At 48.1% G+C, this 18,522-nt stretch overlaps 1 protein-coding gene across 1 annotated transcript in view; it reads right to left on the reverse strand.

The window, feature by feature from the left end:
• Nucleotides 1-4,424: 4,424 nt before the first annotated feature.
• Nucleotides 4,425-18,522, reverse strand: part of ACOXL (acyl-CoA oxidase like) — a 253,991-nt gene continuing 239,893 nt past the window's right edge. The window contains exon 16 of the mRNA XM_040224793.1: nt 4,425-4,555. Within this exon, the coding sequence (XP_040080727.1) occupies nt 4,425-4,555 (131 nt within the window). The remainder of the gene's footprint in view (nt 4,556-18,522) is intronic.

Consider the following 18,522-nt stretch of genomic DNA (forward strand, 5'->3'; position numbering starts at 1 on the left):
CGTTTATGGGATCTAAATCTTTTCTGTGGTTCAAATCGTAGTGAAATCTGCCTGTGAGGCAAACCCTAATGACAGCTGTCCTACCCTTGGCATCTCTTCTCCAGCCCCTTAATAGGGCCACAGTGGTGGGAAAAACCAAGTCATCAATAGCCTTGACCTCTACTTGGCATCTGGAGGAGGAAATGGCATCCCACTTCCGTATTCTTGCCTGGGAAATCCCATGGACAGAGGAGCCTGATGGGCTACAGTACATGGGGTCTCAAAGAGTCAGACACAGCTGAGCATGCACACAGCTGGGGAAACTGAGTCATGGAGGAGCCAGTTTCTTCCTGCCTCACAGTATTCTCAGAAAACGGGGTGTGACTGACAGTAAGCCGAGAGGGATCCCACACAGCAGCCGCAGCACGGCACCCATGGCGTCATTGGTCTTACCTCCTGTGTGGCTCTGCTGTGGCCAAGGTGGCAGGTTTTCTGTGAATCTGCTCATCTGGGCAGAGGTCCCAGCAAGAAGCTCAGACTGAGGGTCCAAAGCACTGGCTTTGTGACCCCAAATCTACTGCAGAGGACCACGGCTTCTCCCTGTCCTGCTCTTCTTGGCTGTCACACGAAGGCTCTGGTCTCTGCCATCTCCAAAGCCCCCCTCTCTGGCTCTGTTTTCCCAGGGGTATCAGACATGGGCTCAACTGCTATGTGTCCATCTTTTGCATCTTCCCTGCAGTCTGTTTCCAGAGCACCCTCACAGATCATGAAATATCTACCCTTAGGTCTCAAGTGGGGGCTTCCGAGGTGGCGCAGTGGTAAAGAGTCAGCCTGCCCATGCAGGAGATGCAAGAGATGTGAATTTAACCCCTGGATGGGTCGGGAAGATCCCCTGGAGTGGGAAATGGTAACCAACTCCAGTATTCATGTCTAGAGAATCCCATGCTCAGAGGAGCCAGTCAGGCTACAGTCCATGGGGTCACAAAGAGTCAGACACAACTGCAGCGACTGGGCACGCACACACAGGTCTCAAAATATCCGGAATGGTGTGAGAATGTCACAGTACACATGCAAATATAACTTTTAAAAAACATCAGAGCCAGTCTCCATCTGCATTTTTTTGCCTGCAACAACTTTCTCCCAATGAGGTGGGGTTAAATATTTAAGCTGGTTGCAGAGAATATAGGAAGTGAACAGCTCGCCCAAGTAAACAGAAACTGGACCGCAGGCTGGTTGTAGTCAGAACGATCTACTGTCACCCTGAGCATATTCTCCCACAGAACCATCTACAAAAATCCTGCACACCACTCTCACGCCCACGTGATGCGCTCTGATATGTGACATTAAAAAACCTCAATCTCCTGAAAAAAAAAATCATAGAACAGTTTCAGTATATATGAACTGAGCGCTCATTTTTGTTGAGTGAAATTTCTTTGATGATGCCGGTTCAAATAACTACAGATATTGAGAAAACAGCCACAGACATCATCCTCGGTTGCAACAGCCACACAGTCTGCAGAGACCAACGGGAAAGACATGAAATAGTCAATGTCACTGGAGATTATTCCAGGACACCTCGGGCTATCTGAACCCTCTTCCACTCCCAACTGCTAGTTTTTTTAAAAATAAATTCTTATTGGAGTATAGTTAAATTATAATGCTGTGTTAGCTTCAGGTGTACAGCAAAATGAATCAGTGATTTCGATACATATGCACATAGTCACCCTATTTTAGATTCTTTTCCTATATAGGTCATTACAGAGTATGCAATTGTTAGTTTCTAGCCAAATGTTCCCAACGAGACAGCCTGGGGCATTATGTGCATGGCAGTGGGGGGAGGGTGAGAAAGTAAAAGGAAGGGACTTTCCTGGCAGTCCAATGGTGAAGATTTCACTTTCCAAACCAGGGTGTGCAGGTTCGATCCCTGGTCAAGGAACTAAGATCCCACATGCCTTGTGGTCAAAACACCAAAACTGTAAAACAGAAGCAATATTGTAACGAATTCAATAAAGACTTAAACAATGGTCCAGATGAAAAAAAAAGTCTTTAAAGAAAAAGAAAAACTGAGAGAAGGAAGAGGCTTTGAGTGGCATCTGTCTCTATATTCTCTCTATGGATGTGAAGAGAGTGGCCACAGCATCTCAGTCATGGAGGCCTCGGGGACAGTGAGACACAAGCCTGGTCTGGTCTCCTGGCACTGAGCTCCATGCTCTGACCTCTCCATCCCATGCTGCCTCTGAGATGCCCAGGTAACCTCCATGCAGGGCTCAGGAGCAGGATCAAGTGGCACACAGTAGGTTCAGCCCACAGAGGCATGGAGAGGGGAACACAGGGAAAGATGGACATGAGGAGGAGAAGAAAGAAAGAAACAGGAAGGAGGAGATGGTGGGAGAAAATGCTGGACCAAACAAGAAGAAAGAACCAAAGGTGCTACAGCCCGGTCACCTGGAAGGTGACTGGAAGCAACCTAAATGTCCATCAGCAGATGAATGGATAAAGATGTGGTATATATATACAGCAGAATATTACACAGACATTAAAAGGAACAAAATTGGGTCCTTTGTACAGACGTGGATGAACCTAGAGTCTGTCATACAGAGTAATGTTACGTCAAAAAGAGAAAGACTAATATCATATTAACAGATTAATGCATATTTATGGAACCTAGAAGGGCTTTTCAGGGGGCTCAGTGGGTAAAGAATCCACCTGCAATGCAGGAGACGGAAGAGATATAGGTTTGACCCCTGGGTTAAGAACAGCCCTTGGAGGAGGGCGTGGCAACCCACTCCAGTGTTCTTGCCTGGAGAATCCCACTGACAGAGGAGACTGGTGGGCTACAATCCACAGGGTCACAGAGTTGGACACAATGGAAGTGACTGAGCATAGCACGCACAGCATGGGATCTAGAAAGAGGGTGCAGACGGACTCACTTTCAGGGCAGGAATAGAGATGTGGGTGCAGAGAGTGGGCGTGTGGACACAGGGCAGGGGGACTGGGGCAAACTGAGAAGGTAGGACTGACATACACGCCCCCCCACCACGTGTGAAACAGAGCCTGCGGGAGCCCACTGTATAACACAGGGAGCTCAGCCCGTGCTCCGTGATGACCTCGAGGGGTGGAGCAGGAAGGCCAAAGAGGGAGGGGATGGATGTACACATAAAGCTGCTTCACTTTGTTGCACAGCAGACACTAACACAACATTGTAAAGCAATTATACTCCATTAATAAAATAACATTTAAAACATCTGAATTTTTTAAAAAGAGGTGAGTGTCTGGGACCCAAGAGCTACTCTACGATCACAGCAATACCGCCTGTACCCGGCAGGGAAGGTGATCCTGGGGGAATGGGCCTCGGTGGGGAGTGCCAAGAACTTGGAGTGGATGGCCTCAAAATGCCAAGCAAAGCTCCTGTGCCTCCATGGATGCCATTCAAAGTCAGCGTATTAGAACCAGGACTCTGGCGGGTCAGTTCTCCCGGGCAAGCCCAAAGTTTGGTATCAGAACTTCTGTTTATAAAATCAACATTACTGAAAGCTTAAAAAAAAAAAAAAAAGACAGACTGAAAATATCACATCTTAGGCAAATGAGTTGAAAATCCCTTTTAGTGACGCCCTCTATTTTCCACCCATTTCTAAAGTCAGAGAACACCTGGCATGGTATTCAAGTAAAGAAATGCAATCCCTGGCACATGTGGTTTCCTGACGACACAGAAATGCAGTGACATCACGGAAATGCAGATGCCTCCTGGTCAGCCCAAGGAGAGTTTCCAGGTGAGAACAGCCTTAGCCATGGATGGAAAAGAGTGCATATTCCTTAGTCATCTGCTGGTGTCTACCACTTCCTGCCTCCAATGGCCAAGTTTTAATTAAATGCAGGCAGGGTGTTGGTCAGGCTTTCTCACACATTTGGCTCAACCCAGATGTAGAACCAAAATGTAGATGAGACCGCATCTGTTCTCCTTTGTCCATTTGGAAGGAAACAAAGCGATGGTCACCAAGAAAAGAAAAGTCTTTCTCCCACCCAAGGGGGAGGAAGCGATGACATCAGACGCCCCTTCCCGTGGTTCATACGAATGGTCTCCTTTGTGAAGCGTTCCCCACAGTGACGAAAGTGAGGATGTGGCAGACAAGGGGCGCGTGGAATCCTCTGTCTTAATTAAAAAGTATGGCGAGAGTTATAGAATTTGGCCAAGCCTCATAAATCTGCTCACAGAATCAAGGATCTGTCAGATAAGCGTAAGTAGAACCCCCTGAGCCCTCTGGAGAATTGCACAGACCCCCGCTCGTGGCTGACACCCACTTCCCCGTCACTTTGCTGTTCTCTGAGGAAAGCGGCCGTGCTCATTAACCAGCAATCCTCCTAGCCGCTGATGACAAGTGTATCCCCGAGGAGCGCAGAATTCAGAGATGATAAATTTACTCCTGCCTGTAAGAGTGAATCTCTCCTTAGGGCAATAAAAGTGCTGCGAGGCTCTCGGGCATCAGGGCTTCCTTTCGGGAACATACCTTCTTTAACAAAGCCTGGTCCTCCTGGTCAGGACAGTTCCTTACAGCCAGGCAGAACTGCTCTAAAGTAACTGGAAAGGAAGAAAAAGAAAGAGTGAGTGGCCTCCCCGTGGGCCCTGAGGCTCTCTGTACAGAGAAAGACATCGTGGTGTTAACCCACAGAGGTGACATGCCACCGTCTTTCCTTGGTGATACATTCGAGGGGAACAGAGCCCGCCCTGGGGAGGTGGGGGGCAAGGCTAGCACAACCACTTCACCCTTGTCAGCTGGGATTATCACATGAGAGCCCGGGCCGTGACCATCAGCAAAGCTCCATCCTAAAATGGTACCAATGAGCTTATTTACAAAACAGAAATAGAGTCACAGATGTAGGAAACAAACATGGTTATCAGTGGGGGGAAGGGGGAGGGGGATACGTCGGGAGGTTGGGACTGACATACACACTGCTGTATATAAACTAGATGACTAATAAGGACCAACTGTATAGCACAGGGTGGGTGTATGTGTGTGTGTGTGTGTGTGTGTGTGTGAGTTGCTCAGTTCTGTCTCACTTTTTGCGACCCCATGGACTGTAGCCCGCCAGGCTCCTCTGTCCATGGAATTCTCCAGGCAAGAATACTGGAGTGGGTTTCCATTCCCTTCTCCAGGGAATCTGCCCAACCCAGAGATCAAACCTGGGTCTCCTGCATTGCAGGCAGATTCTTTACCGTCTGAGCCACCAGGGAATCCCCAACAATAAATACTAAAAACCAAGCCACCGGGAGGGTCATATGGCCCGTCCTGCCCCCCTTGACCACACTGCACGTCCGTTCCCTGTGACCACCATCTAGAGGACTCCTCCCGCCTCTGTAAATCTGGCAGCGCTGTGTTTTCTGTCTCAAGTTTCCACTGTGATCCCCGTAAAACCCCCAGCAAGTCTTCTCTTGGTATGAATGATGAGACCCCAGTGTTGACCTGAGCAAACACCACTAACTCCCCCAAATATTTCAGGTTGAGTTTCCCCAACCATCTTTCTCCAACAAGATGGTGGAGAGAAACCAAGAATATTTGCAAAACAATATTCACAATCCATCTTAGCTGGCCATGAACACTCTAGGAATGTTAACCAAGATGATTTACACAAGTGACAGTCCCCTTCTCTGTGCTGGTGGCCTCAATCTCACTCACGGCCACTCATGTGAGTACCCTTTTCTATTTCAGTCTAAATAAGCACAAAACCACAACTGCCTCCCATGCACGCTGCTTTGACTGTGTTGTTTCACTCTTGAAAGTGCTCCCATGATTCCCTGCCACCCTCAGATTACTTAAATCCACCTCTTTTGACAAGCATTAAGGCTTTAACCGAGTGAACCCAGGCAGACTTCTTTCCAGACTCAAAGCTGTGTTCACTCTGCTTGCCATCACTCTTCACTGTCATCTGCTGGGCAGTCTCACCTCCTGCCTTTGAGAGCAGCATAGCTCACCCTTCCCATCCAACTGCTCCAAACCACTCACCATCCCTCGGGCCTAGCCCATCCTCCGCAGAGCCCACAAAAACTGGTAGAAACATACCAAGCCTCAAGATGGAGGGACGGTCTGATTCCACTGTTCTGACCCCCAGGTCTAGATGTCATGTTTAGACATGCAGATATTTTAAAAAGCATTATATCAGCAAAAATGAATTGTCATCAAGAAAGCAAGCATGGTCTGGGAATTTTTTATTATAGTTTTCAATGTTACCTATAAAATACAATTCTCTAGAGAGTTTTCCTCTGTGACTACAGTCCTCTGCAGTCGTCACTGTGGTTGGTTGTATCCCATGCTGACAACTTCTCCCAAGTTTAAAGCTCTGCTCTCATCTCAGGTTGTGCTCGGGTGGTGTTATGAGCTCCTCTTGTGGTGGTGCGTGGCCTTCTTGCTGTGGCGGCCTCTCGTGTTGCAAGGCAGGGGTTCTAGGGCACGGGTGCTTCAGTGGTCGTGACAAACAGCCTTAATTGCCCCTGGCACGTGGAATCCTCCTGCACCAGGGGTCGAAACTGTGGCCCCTGTGTTGGCAGGCAGACTGTTACCCACTGTGCCACCAGGGAAGTCGCAGCTGGGGTTTTAGCCCAAACTTCATTCTTTGCCCGTCCTGCCCGACAGGCCTCAAGTCACAGCCCAGTTTTTGGAGCTGGGTGGAAGTGCATTCGTGGGGACACAGGGCTCCCCAGGGAGGGGAGTAGGAGGGGAGCTTCTCCTTAACTGGCCAGCTCCATTTCATGAATCGATCACCCCTCACACCTTCGATACAGACAACAAGAGCCCATCCTGACAACGGCAGGTCAACAGGAGCAGGGCTCACCGAGTCCTCAGCCGTTCCCTCGCCATAGAGCCGGTCAGGGCAACACGTGCTCTCGTGCCCAATGCGGGATTTTTGCCAGCCTCCTCCATTCCGGTTTCTACTGAGGCCAACTTGAAAGACGAAAGGGGCAGAGACCGCTGACGGAGTGGGGAGAGGGAGGGCGGGTCTGGGCCCAAGTCATCATCGCAGCATCGCACAGAGACAGACACACAGGGCTTCACTCCCCTCTGCTCCACCTGCCTCCACGTTTAAACAGGCAGAAAAACCCAAACCCTCACAAAGAAAGCAGCTGTGGTATCTGCTTTCTTCTCCTTCAGGGCTGATTCAAGGAGCTGCCTGCCTCAGGAGGAGGAAAGATGTAGCCAAACCCCGCTCAGGGTTGCTCTGGGTCTCTTCCTTAAGAGTCTCTGGAGGTAACTTTCTTCCCGAGTCCACATCCATCCTTGTAACTGCTCCTAAGTGTCCCCCTGCTGTTCATTTCAGTGGGGGCCACAGAGGCTCCCACCTATCTGAGAAAGTCCAGCCCTCTTTGGTTCAGCCTTTCCACCTTCTGTGACAAAAAGATCAGCCTGCCGATACAGGGAGAACAGTAGATTTTTAGATAACATACCTGTTAGCTGTGAGGTTGTTAGCTTTGAGGTTGAGGGGTGAGGCGAGGGGGCTACATAGAAAAAAATGACCAAGTGAAGTAAAAAAAAAAAAAAGGAAAGTGGTAGTTTGGGAGGAAAAAAAAATGACAGGCCAGCATGAAACACATATGCCTCTCCCTCTATGGGCTGGTGGATAAATTATGTACAACGGCCAAACCTCTGCAGCCCATTTCTGAAAGACAGACAGGACTCTGCAACACGGTGCGTACCCTACAACTCACACAAATGCCTCTGCCTTGATGCCATCATTAGGACATGTTTATACAAACAGTGGGGGAAAGCGAGATGAGCCACACGCACAGCGTCTTTGTCCTTTTTGCAATCAGGCTGGTGAGACTCGGCACCATCCTCAAGTTCGTTAGCAGGCACAGCTGGCCTGGACATACGACACGTGGGGCTGAGCCGCTCAGCAGTCTTGTCTCATGACTTTCTTTCGCGCTCTCTCTCAGTCCCAGCTGGCTGATTCAGGCCTGCCTCTCCCTGAGGGCCCTGGGGGGTGAGGGGGTGAGGGCAGGCGCCCCTGGTGTCCGTGCCCAGGGCTCCTGGACAGGGACCCTCGCTGGTTCTGTGGCACAAGCTGGGAGACGGCAGTGGCTGTCCCTCAGCCGTCGCCTCTCACCCGTGCACAACGGTGCCCTCAATTCATCTTACAGAATGACCTGTCACTCCAGCTTCTTTAGGCCCCCACCCACCTCTTCTTCACAAAGTTTAACAGAGAAATGTTGAAAGGAAAAGAGAGAGTGGTGTAAAGGCTGAGTCTTTGCCAGAAGAACTCCAGCTCTGCATTCAGAATCAACGTAGGGCGGGAAGAGGGATGTTTAACTTCTTGGTATCGAGAAGGTGTAGCAGTTCCGGCCTCCTGCCCATGGGGATGGGCTGTAAGGGCATGGGGTGGGCCTCTGTGCCAGGCGAAGACCGTGGCTCCCCGCGCCCCCTTCTCTGTCCTTGTCACTGCCCTGCCATGCCTGCTCACCTGGCTCACGGGATCCACCCCAGACAGCAAGCTGGGCACACAGGCCTGTGTCCCACTCTCCTTCTCTCGGACTGTGAGCAAGACAGGAACTCAGAGATGCCATTCCTCCAGGCAGACAGGCTCCGGCTCTGTGTAACTAAGTCTCACCAGCTCCTCTGCCTGCATGCTGGGGCCACAGCCCTCGCATGGGCCCTCTGCTTCTCCAGGGCAAAAGCACCCCTTCAGGCCCGACGACCACCATCTCCCTGCAGCTCCGTCTTCTTGCTTGCTGGCCACACTCACTGGTTTGGGGCTCTATTCTCCACCCATCCCCACCCTGGGCCTGTCTCCAATGTAGGATGTTCCCTGGGACCAGGAAAGTCCCCTTCAAGAGAGGCTCGGTCAGAAGGTCCCTCTCCCCCTTGGCCCCTCCACTGACGCCCTACTGTCTACCCAGGAAAGGCCAAGCTCTCCAAAGCAGCACCTGACCCTCGCAGCCCACTCTCTCAGGCTCTGTCTCTCAATGCTCTCCCTGGCCTCTCCCCGAAAAGCCTCCCTTCCAGAGGCACAGGGGCCCTGGCACTCCCGGACCAGCCCTTCACTTTATCACCTTCACCTTCGTCTGCACCAGCCTCCTCCCAGAATGCACTGCCGCACTCTCAACTCTGGATCCTACCCACACTTCAGGACCCAGCACCAAGGGGCCCTCTGCGGAGTCTCCTGGGAGTCCGGCAATGTCTGCCCACCCTGGGACCTCTCCCAGGCTCTGATACATGCTCCAGGGCACCTTCATGCCCCATGGTAAGTCTTCTTGGCTAACTTACTCTTTCGGTTTTTGTGCTTTTACCCTACAGAGCTCAACAGAGAAAGGTTTATGCCTTCTGGATTCCAAGTCCTTTTAGCTGCACTCTTGGACACAGAATCATATTCACCTATAATTACAGAAATCTGTGGGTATTTGTTTTATTTTCCAGGCTGCCTATTAAAAGAGAATTTCTGAGTAATTTTTAGGGAAAAAAATCACAATAGATAGGTTTGTCCGTCCCTATTTACAATGATGTTACATAAAGTTTCCCCATCAAGGATCAACAAGCACTTTGATGGCTCAGATTGAGGTCCTGAGTCAGTAAGAGAAGGTAAAATACTGATGAAATACTGATGAAAACCTTCCTTTTAGTTATATTATGGTCATTTTCCCATCTAACATTTGATGCCACTTTGAGCATATATCAAATCTTGTTAAGCTACTATAGCTCAAAGGAGTGCCTGCTTTTTTTTCTCCTTCAGCTCTCACGTTTCTGAGTAAAAGCCATCATTTTCCAGTTAATAAAGTATTATATTTTCTCTGGAAACAAATTCCCATAATTTACAAGCAAAGAGAAAGGGAATTCATGAAGAGAAGACACTGCACTATTTTTCCTTCTGACATTTGGGATCTACCATGGGTTAAAAATGATGGTTTTATCTCTGGTGATTTATCAAACTCCAGATTCCCTAAAAGATGAACAGATGCACTGAAGAAAGAATGTGTCACCTTAATGCTTCATTTTGACACTCTGGGTATCTGAAAAGAACGTATTTTGAATCTCTCCCCTCCAGAAACTCAGTCATTCCCAAGATTTACACCCTGAATTCTTATTTTCCAAACACACTTACGTGAGAACACGCCAGGAGACACACTGAAAGAAAATGGTCACATTTGAAACATACAGATTATTTATAGACAGAAAACTCAAAGAACTGAAAGAAAATCTGGTTGTCAACAGACAGTTGCTTTTTCTATGTTTTCTCTGTAGCTCATTTTGGGTTTTGTGTGGGCGGCTCATGTGAACCCAAAGGTTATTTGCTAAATGTTTGATGAGATTAGGACACATTGTCTTTTAAAACCTAAATGTGAGTTTGTGTATACAGCACATATGTTTACCTTTAGAATATGGATAACTTTTTAAATATAGAAAGCCATACCTAGAATTGCTGTTATAAGACAAGATCTCCTACACTTCTATTTTTATTCACAGTTTAGAAGGTCTTATTCATATTCCTAGTGGAGTCTCATAATAGTTATGCAGTGGAAATTTTTGGTTTTTTTTTTTACCTTTTGGGTTAATTTCATCTGCTAACTTGGGCACTCTGTTTGAAAGTACTTAGGTACCAGGAGCTGGAAAGTCAGTGTGGCCTGCAGCTCAGATCTTTGCAGTTCATCATATAAACTACATCTTTGATCATACAGTGTACAAAGGAGGAAAAGGCAAATAAATGAGGGCTTATTTATTTATTTACTTATTTGCCTCTTCAGCAATGCTCAGCTGTTAGATTCAGGTCCAGCAAGCACTTATGGGCCCCACAAAGTGGGCAGATGGTAGCACTCTGCCAGGATTTGAACCCTGCTTTCTGGTGTGTGGCCCTGGGCAACTCAGGAAGCCTCTCTGAGCCTTAGCCGCATGGGTGGATGGTGGTCCCTCTCTCTGCCTTGGTGGGAGACTAATGAGTGCTCGTTAATCTTACAGAAAGTCTGTACAGAGAGATAGCAAACAAAAATAAAAAGCACGATTCAGCGACCAACGCAGTAAGAAGAGTGAAAAACAGCATAAGCCAAGTTTAACCTTGGAAAGTCCGCGCCGAATAAATACAAAGTACCGCGCCCCCCCCCCACCCCGAAGTTTAAGAATGCTAGAATGCCCGTTCTTTAGGGTTTATCTGTAGGAAGGAAAGCCCTTGGGGAGTTGGGGGTGGGAGGGCACCTCTCAAAATCGGATGCTAGAAAGCCGTGGGGGTCAGCCAGCCCCAGGGCCGAGTTCCAGCCCCACATCTTAGACCTGTGTGGTCACAGGCAACTGTCCACCCCTGGGCGGAGCTTCCTCAAGGCCAAGTAAGGTTGTCCTGGGGACTGAAGGGGGTGACGGGCACCGGGCACTCAGCACGGCCCTGGCTCAGGGAAGCGCTGGAGGGGCAGAGACGGCGGCCATCAGTCCAGTTGGCCAATGTCCCCAGGGTCAGGAAGGCAAGTGACGTCTTATTAGAGTCTGAGTCAAGTATAGCTGCTAAATTCTGTCCGGAACGAGCCTCCACTAAACAAATATTCTTCAGGAATTGAACTTGGCTTTTTCCTCTTGTCTCCCTCTTCCTAGCACAACAGAATCTTGAAGGTCATCTGTCATAAAACCGTCTCATAAACTGCCGCCTTCATCAAAGAAAAGTGAGCTGACAGCTCTCTCGGGACCTCGCAGGTGACCTGCTCCCTGGTGCTGGGAGAGCAGACGAGGGCTGTGTGGCTGCCCTTACAGAGAACATAGCGCTTGGGGTCCTTGGGTCCAGCTGATGCAGAACTCAAGTTCACCTGCGTGGCCTGGCGCTCCGGGGAAGGAAACCCTGTGTTCCGGTGAAGGGAGCAGCCCGTGCGATGTTGCAGAAAGAACCTGCTCCCCTTGCTGGAGCCCGGGAGCCATGCTCCCTCACAGCTGCTCTGCCAGAACCAGGAGGGCTCGGAATAAGGTCCAACATTGGGCATCGGTATCTTAGAACATGTTTTCCTCCTCGTCTACTTGCTGATGAGACACAAAACGTAACTCTGTGTGGGCTTCCCTGGGCTTCTCAGGTGGCACTAGTGGTAAAGAACCCGCCTGCCAGCACAGGAGACATGGGTTCAATTCCTGAGCCGGGAAGATCCCAAGCCTGTGCCCCACACTCCTGAGCCCCAGCCCCAGAGCCAGTGCTCACAGTGAGAGATGTCACCCGGATGAGAACCCTGTGCACTGCCTACGAGGCAATGAAGACCCAGCACCGCCAAAAAAGACAAAATTGCTTTTAAAAGTGTAAATCTGCAGTGGCAAAGTTACACACCTGCCCAGGGTTTCGGTGCTGCAGAGCTCAGGTTCAGCTAAACTAATTCTCCCTTTCAGGAGCCAGCATCTACGGGAGCTCCTGCCTGCAACGGCCCCCATCACCAGGGCTTGCCCTCTTCTCTCTCCCATCCTGCTGGTGCTGTGCCAGTCCTCACCGTCTCTTCTTCCTGAGTACTGCCACCTCCTGGGCCGCCAGACGGAGTCTCTCCGTTGTTCCAGACTCCAGGCATTAGGGACATTTGCGTGGCCCTCTCCCAGCCGCCACACCCTCCGACACTGACCCATCAACCCGCTTTGCTCTCATGAGTGATGAGTCTGAGATGTGTCCCCCACATCAAAAGGACAGAGAAAACCAATCTGAAGACAATCCTTTTTTTTCTCCAGTGTTGAGGTCTCCAAGACGCTGGTCTGCTGGGATCTGGTGACAAATAGCACCTGCCCACCCTTGGCTCCCCAGACCACATCACCGGCCGCTCCCACCCACATGTCTAACGGGCCTTAGAGGAAGATGAAGGTCAGCAGCTGGGCAGCAGGACCCAGCCCCTCCCTGCCTCAGAGCACCGCCTCAGGGGCTGCGCCACAGCTTCTGGGCCAGCAGAGGGCGCCAGTGGCAGAGGAAGGCTCACAGGTTGCTACAGCCAATGGAGTAGTACCTGTGGTACTCCCCCTCCCACACCTGCCAGACTTCCCACTTCCTGCGGTAACCACAGAATGTTCCAGAAACTCATCCAAAGAATGAGGTGTGCTGCCTTTTGACTTTTAGTTCCACCGCACAGGTCATGTTTGCCCGTCAAGCTGGAAGGACCCAGGGTTTGGAGGGTCCTCTATAGCCTTGAGTCTAAGTTGAGTCTAAGTTTTGTTCGGTTCAGTTCAGTTCAGTCGCTCAGTCGTGTCCGACTCTCTGTGACCCCATGAATCGCAGCACGCCAGGCCTCCCTGTTCATCACCAACTCCCGGAGTTCGCTCAAACTCACGTCCATCGATGGCCATCCAGCCATCTCATCCTCTGTCGTCCCCTTCTCCTCCTGCCCCCAATCCCTCCCAGCATCACAGTCTTTTCCAATGAGTCAACTCTTCACATGAGGTGGCCAAAGTACTGGAGTTTCAGCTTAAGCATCAGTCCTTCCAAAGAAATCCCAGGGCTGATCTCCTTCAGAATGGACTGGTTGGATCGCCTTGCAGTCCAAGGGACTCTCAAGAGTCTTCTCCAACACCACAGTTCAAACGCATCAATTCTTCGGTGCTCAGCCTTCTTCACAGTCCAACTCTCACATCCATACATGACCACAGGAAAAACCATAGCCTTGACTAGACAGACCTAAGTCAGCAAAGTAATGTCTCTGCTTTTGAATATGCTATCTAGATTGGTGATAACTTTTCTTCCAAGGAGTAAGTGTCTTTTAATTTCATGGCTGCAGTCACCATCTGCAGTGATTTTGGAGTCCCCAAAAATAAAGTCTGACACTGTTTCCACTGTTTCCCCATCTATTTCCCATGAAATGGGACCGGATGGGACCGGATGCCATGATCTTAGTTTTCTGAATGTTGCTTTAAGCCAACTTTTTCCACTCTCCTCTTTCACTTTCATCAAGAGGCTTTTGAGTTCCTCTTCAATTTCTGCCATAAGAGTGGTGTCATCTGCATATCTGAGGTTATTGATATTTCTCCCGGCAATCTTGATTCCAGCTTGTGTTTCTTCCAGTCCAGCGTTTCTCATGATGTACTCTGCATATAAGTTAAATAAGCAGGGTGACAATATACAGCCTTGACGTACTCCTTTTCCTATTTGGAACCAGTGTGTTGTTCCATGTCCAGTTCTAACTGTTGCTTCCTGACCTGCATACAGATTTCTCAAGAGGCAGGTCAGGTGGTCTGGTATTCCCATCTCTTTCAGATTTTTCCACAGTTTATTGTGATCCACACAGTCAAAGGCTTTGGCATAATCAATAAAGCAGAAGTAGATGTTTTTCTGGAACTCTCTTGCTTCTTCCATGATCCAGCAGATGTTGGCAATTTGATCTCTGGTTTCTCTGCCTTTTCTAAAACCAGCTTGAACATCAGGGAGTTCACGGTTCACATATTGCTGAAGCCTGGCTTGGAGAATTTTGAGCATTACTTTACTAGCATGTGAGATGAGTGCAATTGTAGTTGACTCTAAGTTCCTTGAACATCTGCAAGTTCACGGTTCACATACTGTTGAAGCCTGGCTTGGAGAATTTTGAGCATTACATTGCTAGCATGTGAGATGAGCAATTGTGTGGTAGTTTGAGCATTCTTTGGCATTGCTTTTCTTTAGGATTGGAATGAAAACTGACCTTTTCTAGTCCTATGGCCACTGCTGAGTTCTCCAGATTTGCTGGCATATTGAGTGCAGCACTTTCACAGCATCATCTTTTAGGATTTGAAATAGCTCAACTAGAATTCCATCACCTCCACTAGCTTTGTTCATCGTGATGCTTCCTAAGGCCCACTTGACTTCACACTCCAGGATGTCTAGCTCTAGGTGAGTGATAACACCATCATGGTTATCTGGGTCATGAAGATCTTTTTGTACAGTTCTTCTGTGTATTCTTGCAACCTCTTCTTAATATCTTCTGCTTCTGTTAGGTCCAGACCATTTCTGTCCTTTATTGTGCTCATCTTTGCATGAAATGTTCCCCTGGTATCTCTAATTTTATTGAAGAGATTGCTAGTCTTTCCCATTCTATTGTTTTCCTCTATTTCTTTGCACTGATCACTGAGGAAGGCTTTTTCATCTCTCCTTGCTATTCTTTGGAACTCTGCATTCAAATGCGTATACTTTTCCTTTTCTCCTTTGCCTTGAGCTTCTCTTCTTTTCTCACATATTTGCATTATTTGTCCAGATGTTCAAGCTGGATTTAGAAAAGGCAGAGGAACCAGAGATCAAATTGCCAACATCCAGTGGATCATCAAAAAAGCAAGAGTTCCAGAAAAACATCTACTTTTGCTTTATTGACCAAAGCCTTTGACTGTGTGGATCACAACAAACTGTAGAAAATTCTTAAAGAGATGGGAATACCAGACCACCTGACCTGCCTCGTGAGAAATCTGTATGCGATCAAGAAGCAATAGTTAGAACTGGACATGGAAAAACAGACTGGTTCCAAATCGGCAAAGGAGTATATCAAGGCTGTATACTGTCATCCTGCTTATTTAACTCATATGCTGAGTACATCATGTAAAATGCTGGGCTGGATGAAGCACAAGCTGGAATCAAGATTGCCAGGAGAAATATCAATAACCTCAGATATGCAGATGACACCACCCTTATGGCAGAAAGCAAAGAAGAACCAAAGAGCCTCTTGATGAAAGTGAAAGAGGAGAGTAAAACAGTTGACTTAAAGCTCAACATTTAGAAAACGAAGATCATGGCATCTGGGCCCATCACTTCATGGGAAATAGATGGGGAAACAATGGAAGCAGTGACTGATTTTATTTTTCTGGGCTCCAAAATCACTGCATATGGTGACTGCAAGCCATGAAATTAAAAGACACTTGCTCCTTGGAAGAAAAGCTATGACCAACCTAGACAGCATATTAAAAAGCAGAGACATTACTTTACCAACAAAGGTCCATCTAGTCAAAGCTATAGTTTTTCCAGTGGTCATGTATGGATGTGAGAGTTGGACTATAAAGAAAGCTGAGTACTGAAGAATTGATGCTTTTGAACTGTGATGTTGGAGAAGACTCAAGAGTCCCTTGGACTGCAAGGAGATCCAACCAGTCCATCCTAAAGGAGAAAAGTCCTGAATACTCATTGGAAGGACTGATGCTGAAGCTGAAACTCCAATACTTTGGCCACCTGATACGAAGAACTGAGTCATTGGAAAAGATCCTGATGCTGGGAAAGATTGAAGGTGGGAGGAGAAGGGGATGACAGAGGATGAGATGGTTAGATGGCATCACCGATGCAATGGACATAAGTTTGAGTAGGCTCTGGGAGTTGGTGATGGACAGGGAAGCCTGGGCATGCTGCTGTCCTTGGGGTCACAAAGAGTCAGACACAACTGAGTGATTGAACTGAACTGAATGAAATTCCTAAGCTCACACATGACTTTGGGATGAATTTGTGGCATTTTTTTCCTGCACTTGCAGAATACTCATTCAAGTAACTATTAATGAGCTAAAGTAACACTCATTCAAGAAGGTGGTAAGTGTAGTTCCACAATTCCCTGGAAAATGAATGCCAAAGCTAAAACTAAATCAAGGTGAATGTCATTTGCCTAAAGAAGAGCCCCATTAACCATGGGGAGGAAAATGGTGATCCCATGAAGAATATTGGGAAAAGGACTCATAGCTAAAATGCAGAAATAATGCTTTAATAATCCAGGTGATCACATTTTTATTAACAAAGTCTCCTTAGCAAGGAAGGAAATACATCCTTGAAAGGAGTCTGAAATTAATCTTGATAGGCAGAAATCTACACTACTCAAATATTCTAACTATAGTTGCAATCTGAACTGAATGCCTACATTCTAAACTCTTAGTCACTTTATTAAGAACCAGAAAAGGGACTTGCTGCAATACAATGGGAACTACTCTTAGTTTTTCTCTGAGAAAGAGAAAAAACAAGAGACAGTTCAGCATGGAGCCGAAAATGCTGGATGTGATTTATTTATTTAATTAATTTAATTTATTAAATTCATTTCATAAAATTATTCTTTTTGGTTTTTGGATTGGTACACCCTTAAGGATTCAAACAGCACCATGTTTCAGCACTGCTATTTCCAGGGCAAGATCAAAATGCGTATCAGGGGAAAGTAATCATTCATCATCGTAATAGTTACATCCCACTTTAGAAACCACTAGAGACTGCTTAACATTCTTATTCCAACATGGTCTTCCTGAGTTTTCAGGTGAGAAGTGGAAACTGATGCCAGAAGGCTTTTTTTCCTGTTTGTTCCTGATGAAGAGGGCTAGATGCGGAGTTCGTTTTCATCTGGGGTGACACTCAGCTCTGAGCTTCCGCCCGCCTGCTCCTTCCCTTCCCTGTTTGTGCCACTCCTTTGAAAGTCTCCAGAGGCAACATCTGGGTCCAGTCACTGAAAACAGATGGGTTATTCTAGCTCCTCTCTGGTATCCCTGGAGGCCTCTGCCGGGCAGGGGGCTGGGGAGGGGGCGGGGGGGAGTATGCTGTTGGAGCCTAATGACATGCTGACTACATTCTTCCTGTGTCTGTATCTGTCCAGCCCTTCTCATTACGGACGGATTTCCCTATTTCAGAATCTTCCTCAGATTTCTTGATGTTGTCACTGGGTCCTATTATTTTTCTTGCTGTTACGATTTTTCTTCTGTGACTTTCTACAGCCAAATCCTCTTCATCTGTCATGGAACCAGAGGCCAAATTTCCTGAAAAGCATCACTTTAGCTTACGGTCACTTTTGCTTACCATCATTTATTGCTTAATCAATAGCAGGTTCAGAATCAGTTTGGATTTCTCCAGCGCTGTGGAATATCAGCTCTTTGACATCTCTTCCTGGTATTAAGACTTCATACATTGGCACCAAGCCTCTTTCTGTTTCTTCCTCTTAAGGAAAAAGATCTAAATGTTCCACTTTGGTTATGGGAACAAAGGCTTTTGTAGATTAGTAATTAAGAGTAATAAAAAAGTTTTATTGAACACTATGAGTCAGGCTTCTCCGGTGGCTCAGCAGGAAAGAATCTGCCTGCAATGCAGGAGATGTGGGTTCGATCCCTGGGTTGGAAAGATCCCCTGGGGAAGGATATGGCAACCCATTCCAGTATTCTTGCCCAGGAAATCTCATGGATAGAGAAGCCTGGCGGGCTACAGTCCATGGGGTCACAAAAGAGTCGGCCCTGAGAAGCAGAAGGCAGAAACCAAACAGAGACTGGGGTGCGGATGAGGCCTTAGTTATCACAGGGTGTGGGCCCCGTGTTTAAAGGCTGGCCCTGGGTGTGACGCTCCGGCAGCCTCGCTAACCCTGGGAAGAACGTGTGCTCTTGCCAAGTTCACCTGAGCATCCGCGTCCCACTCCTTATTCCTAAGCCCAGGGCCATAGGCTACCCCGGCTCCCAAGCACTGGACTGCACTCAGAAGGCAGAGGCCCTGGCGCTTTTCTCCTCCTGAATGCCTGGCTAAGAGGTAGGGTGGTGGGCGGGCCAGGATACTGGACAGGATGCAAGCTCTCCTGGGTCGCTGCTGTGACTCTTTTTCTTCTGGCTGTGCTGGGTCTTCGTTGTTCCATGGGCTTTTCCCTAATTCCAGCAAGCTGAGGCTATTCTGGAGTTGTGG

The sequence above is a fragment of the Oryx dammah genome, unplaced genomic scaffold, assembly GCF_014754425.2.
Source record: "Oryx dammah isolate SB20612 unplaced genomic scaffold, SCBI_Odam_1.1 HiC_scaffold_25, whole genome shotgun sequence".
Classification (NCBI taxonomy): Eukaryota; Metazoa; Chordata; class Mammalia; order Artiodactyla; family Bovidae; genus Oryx; species Oryx dammah.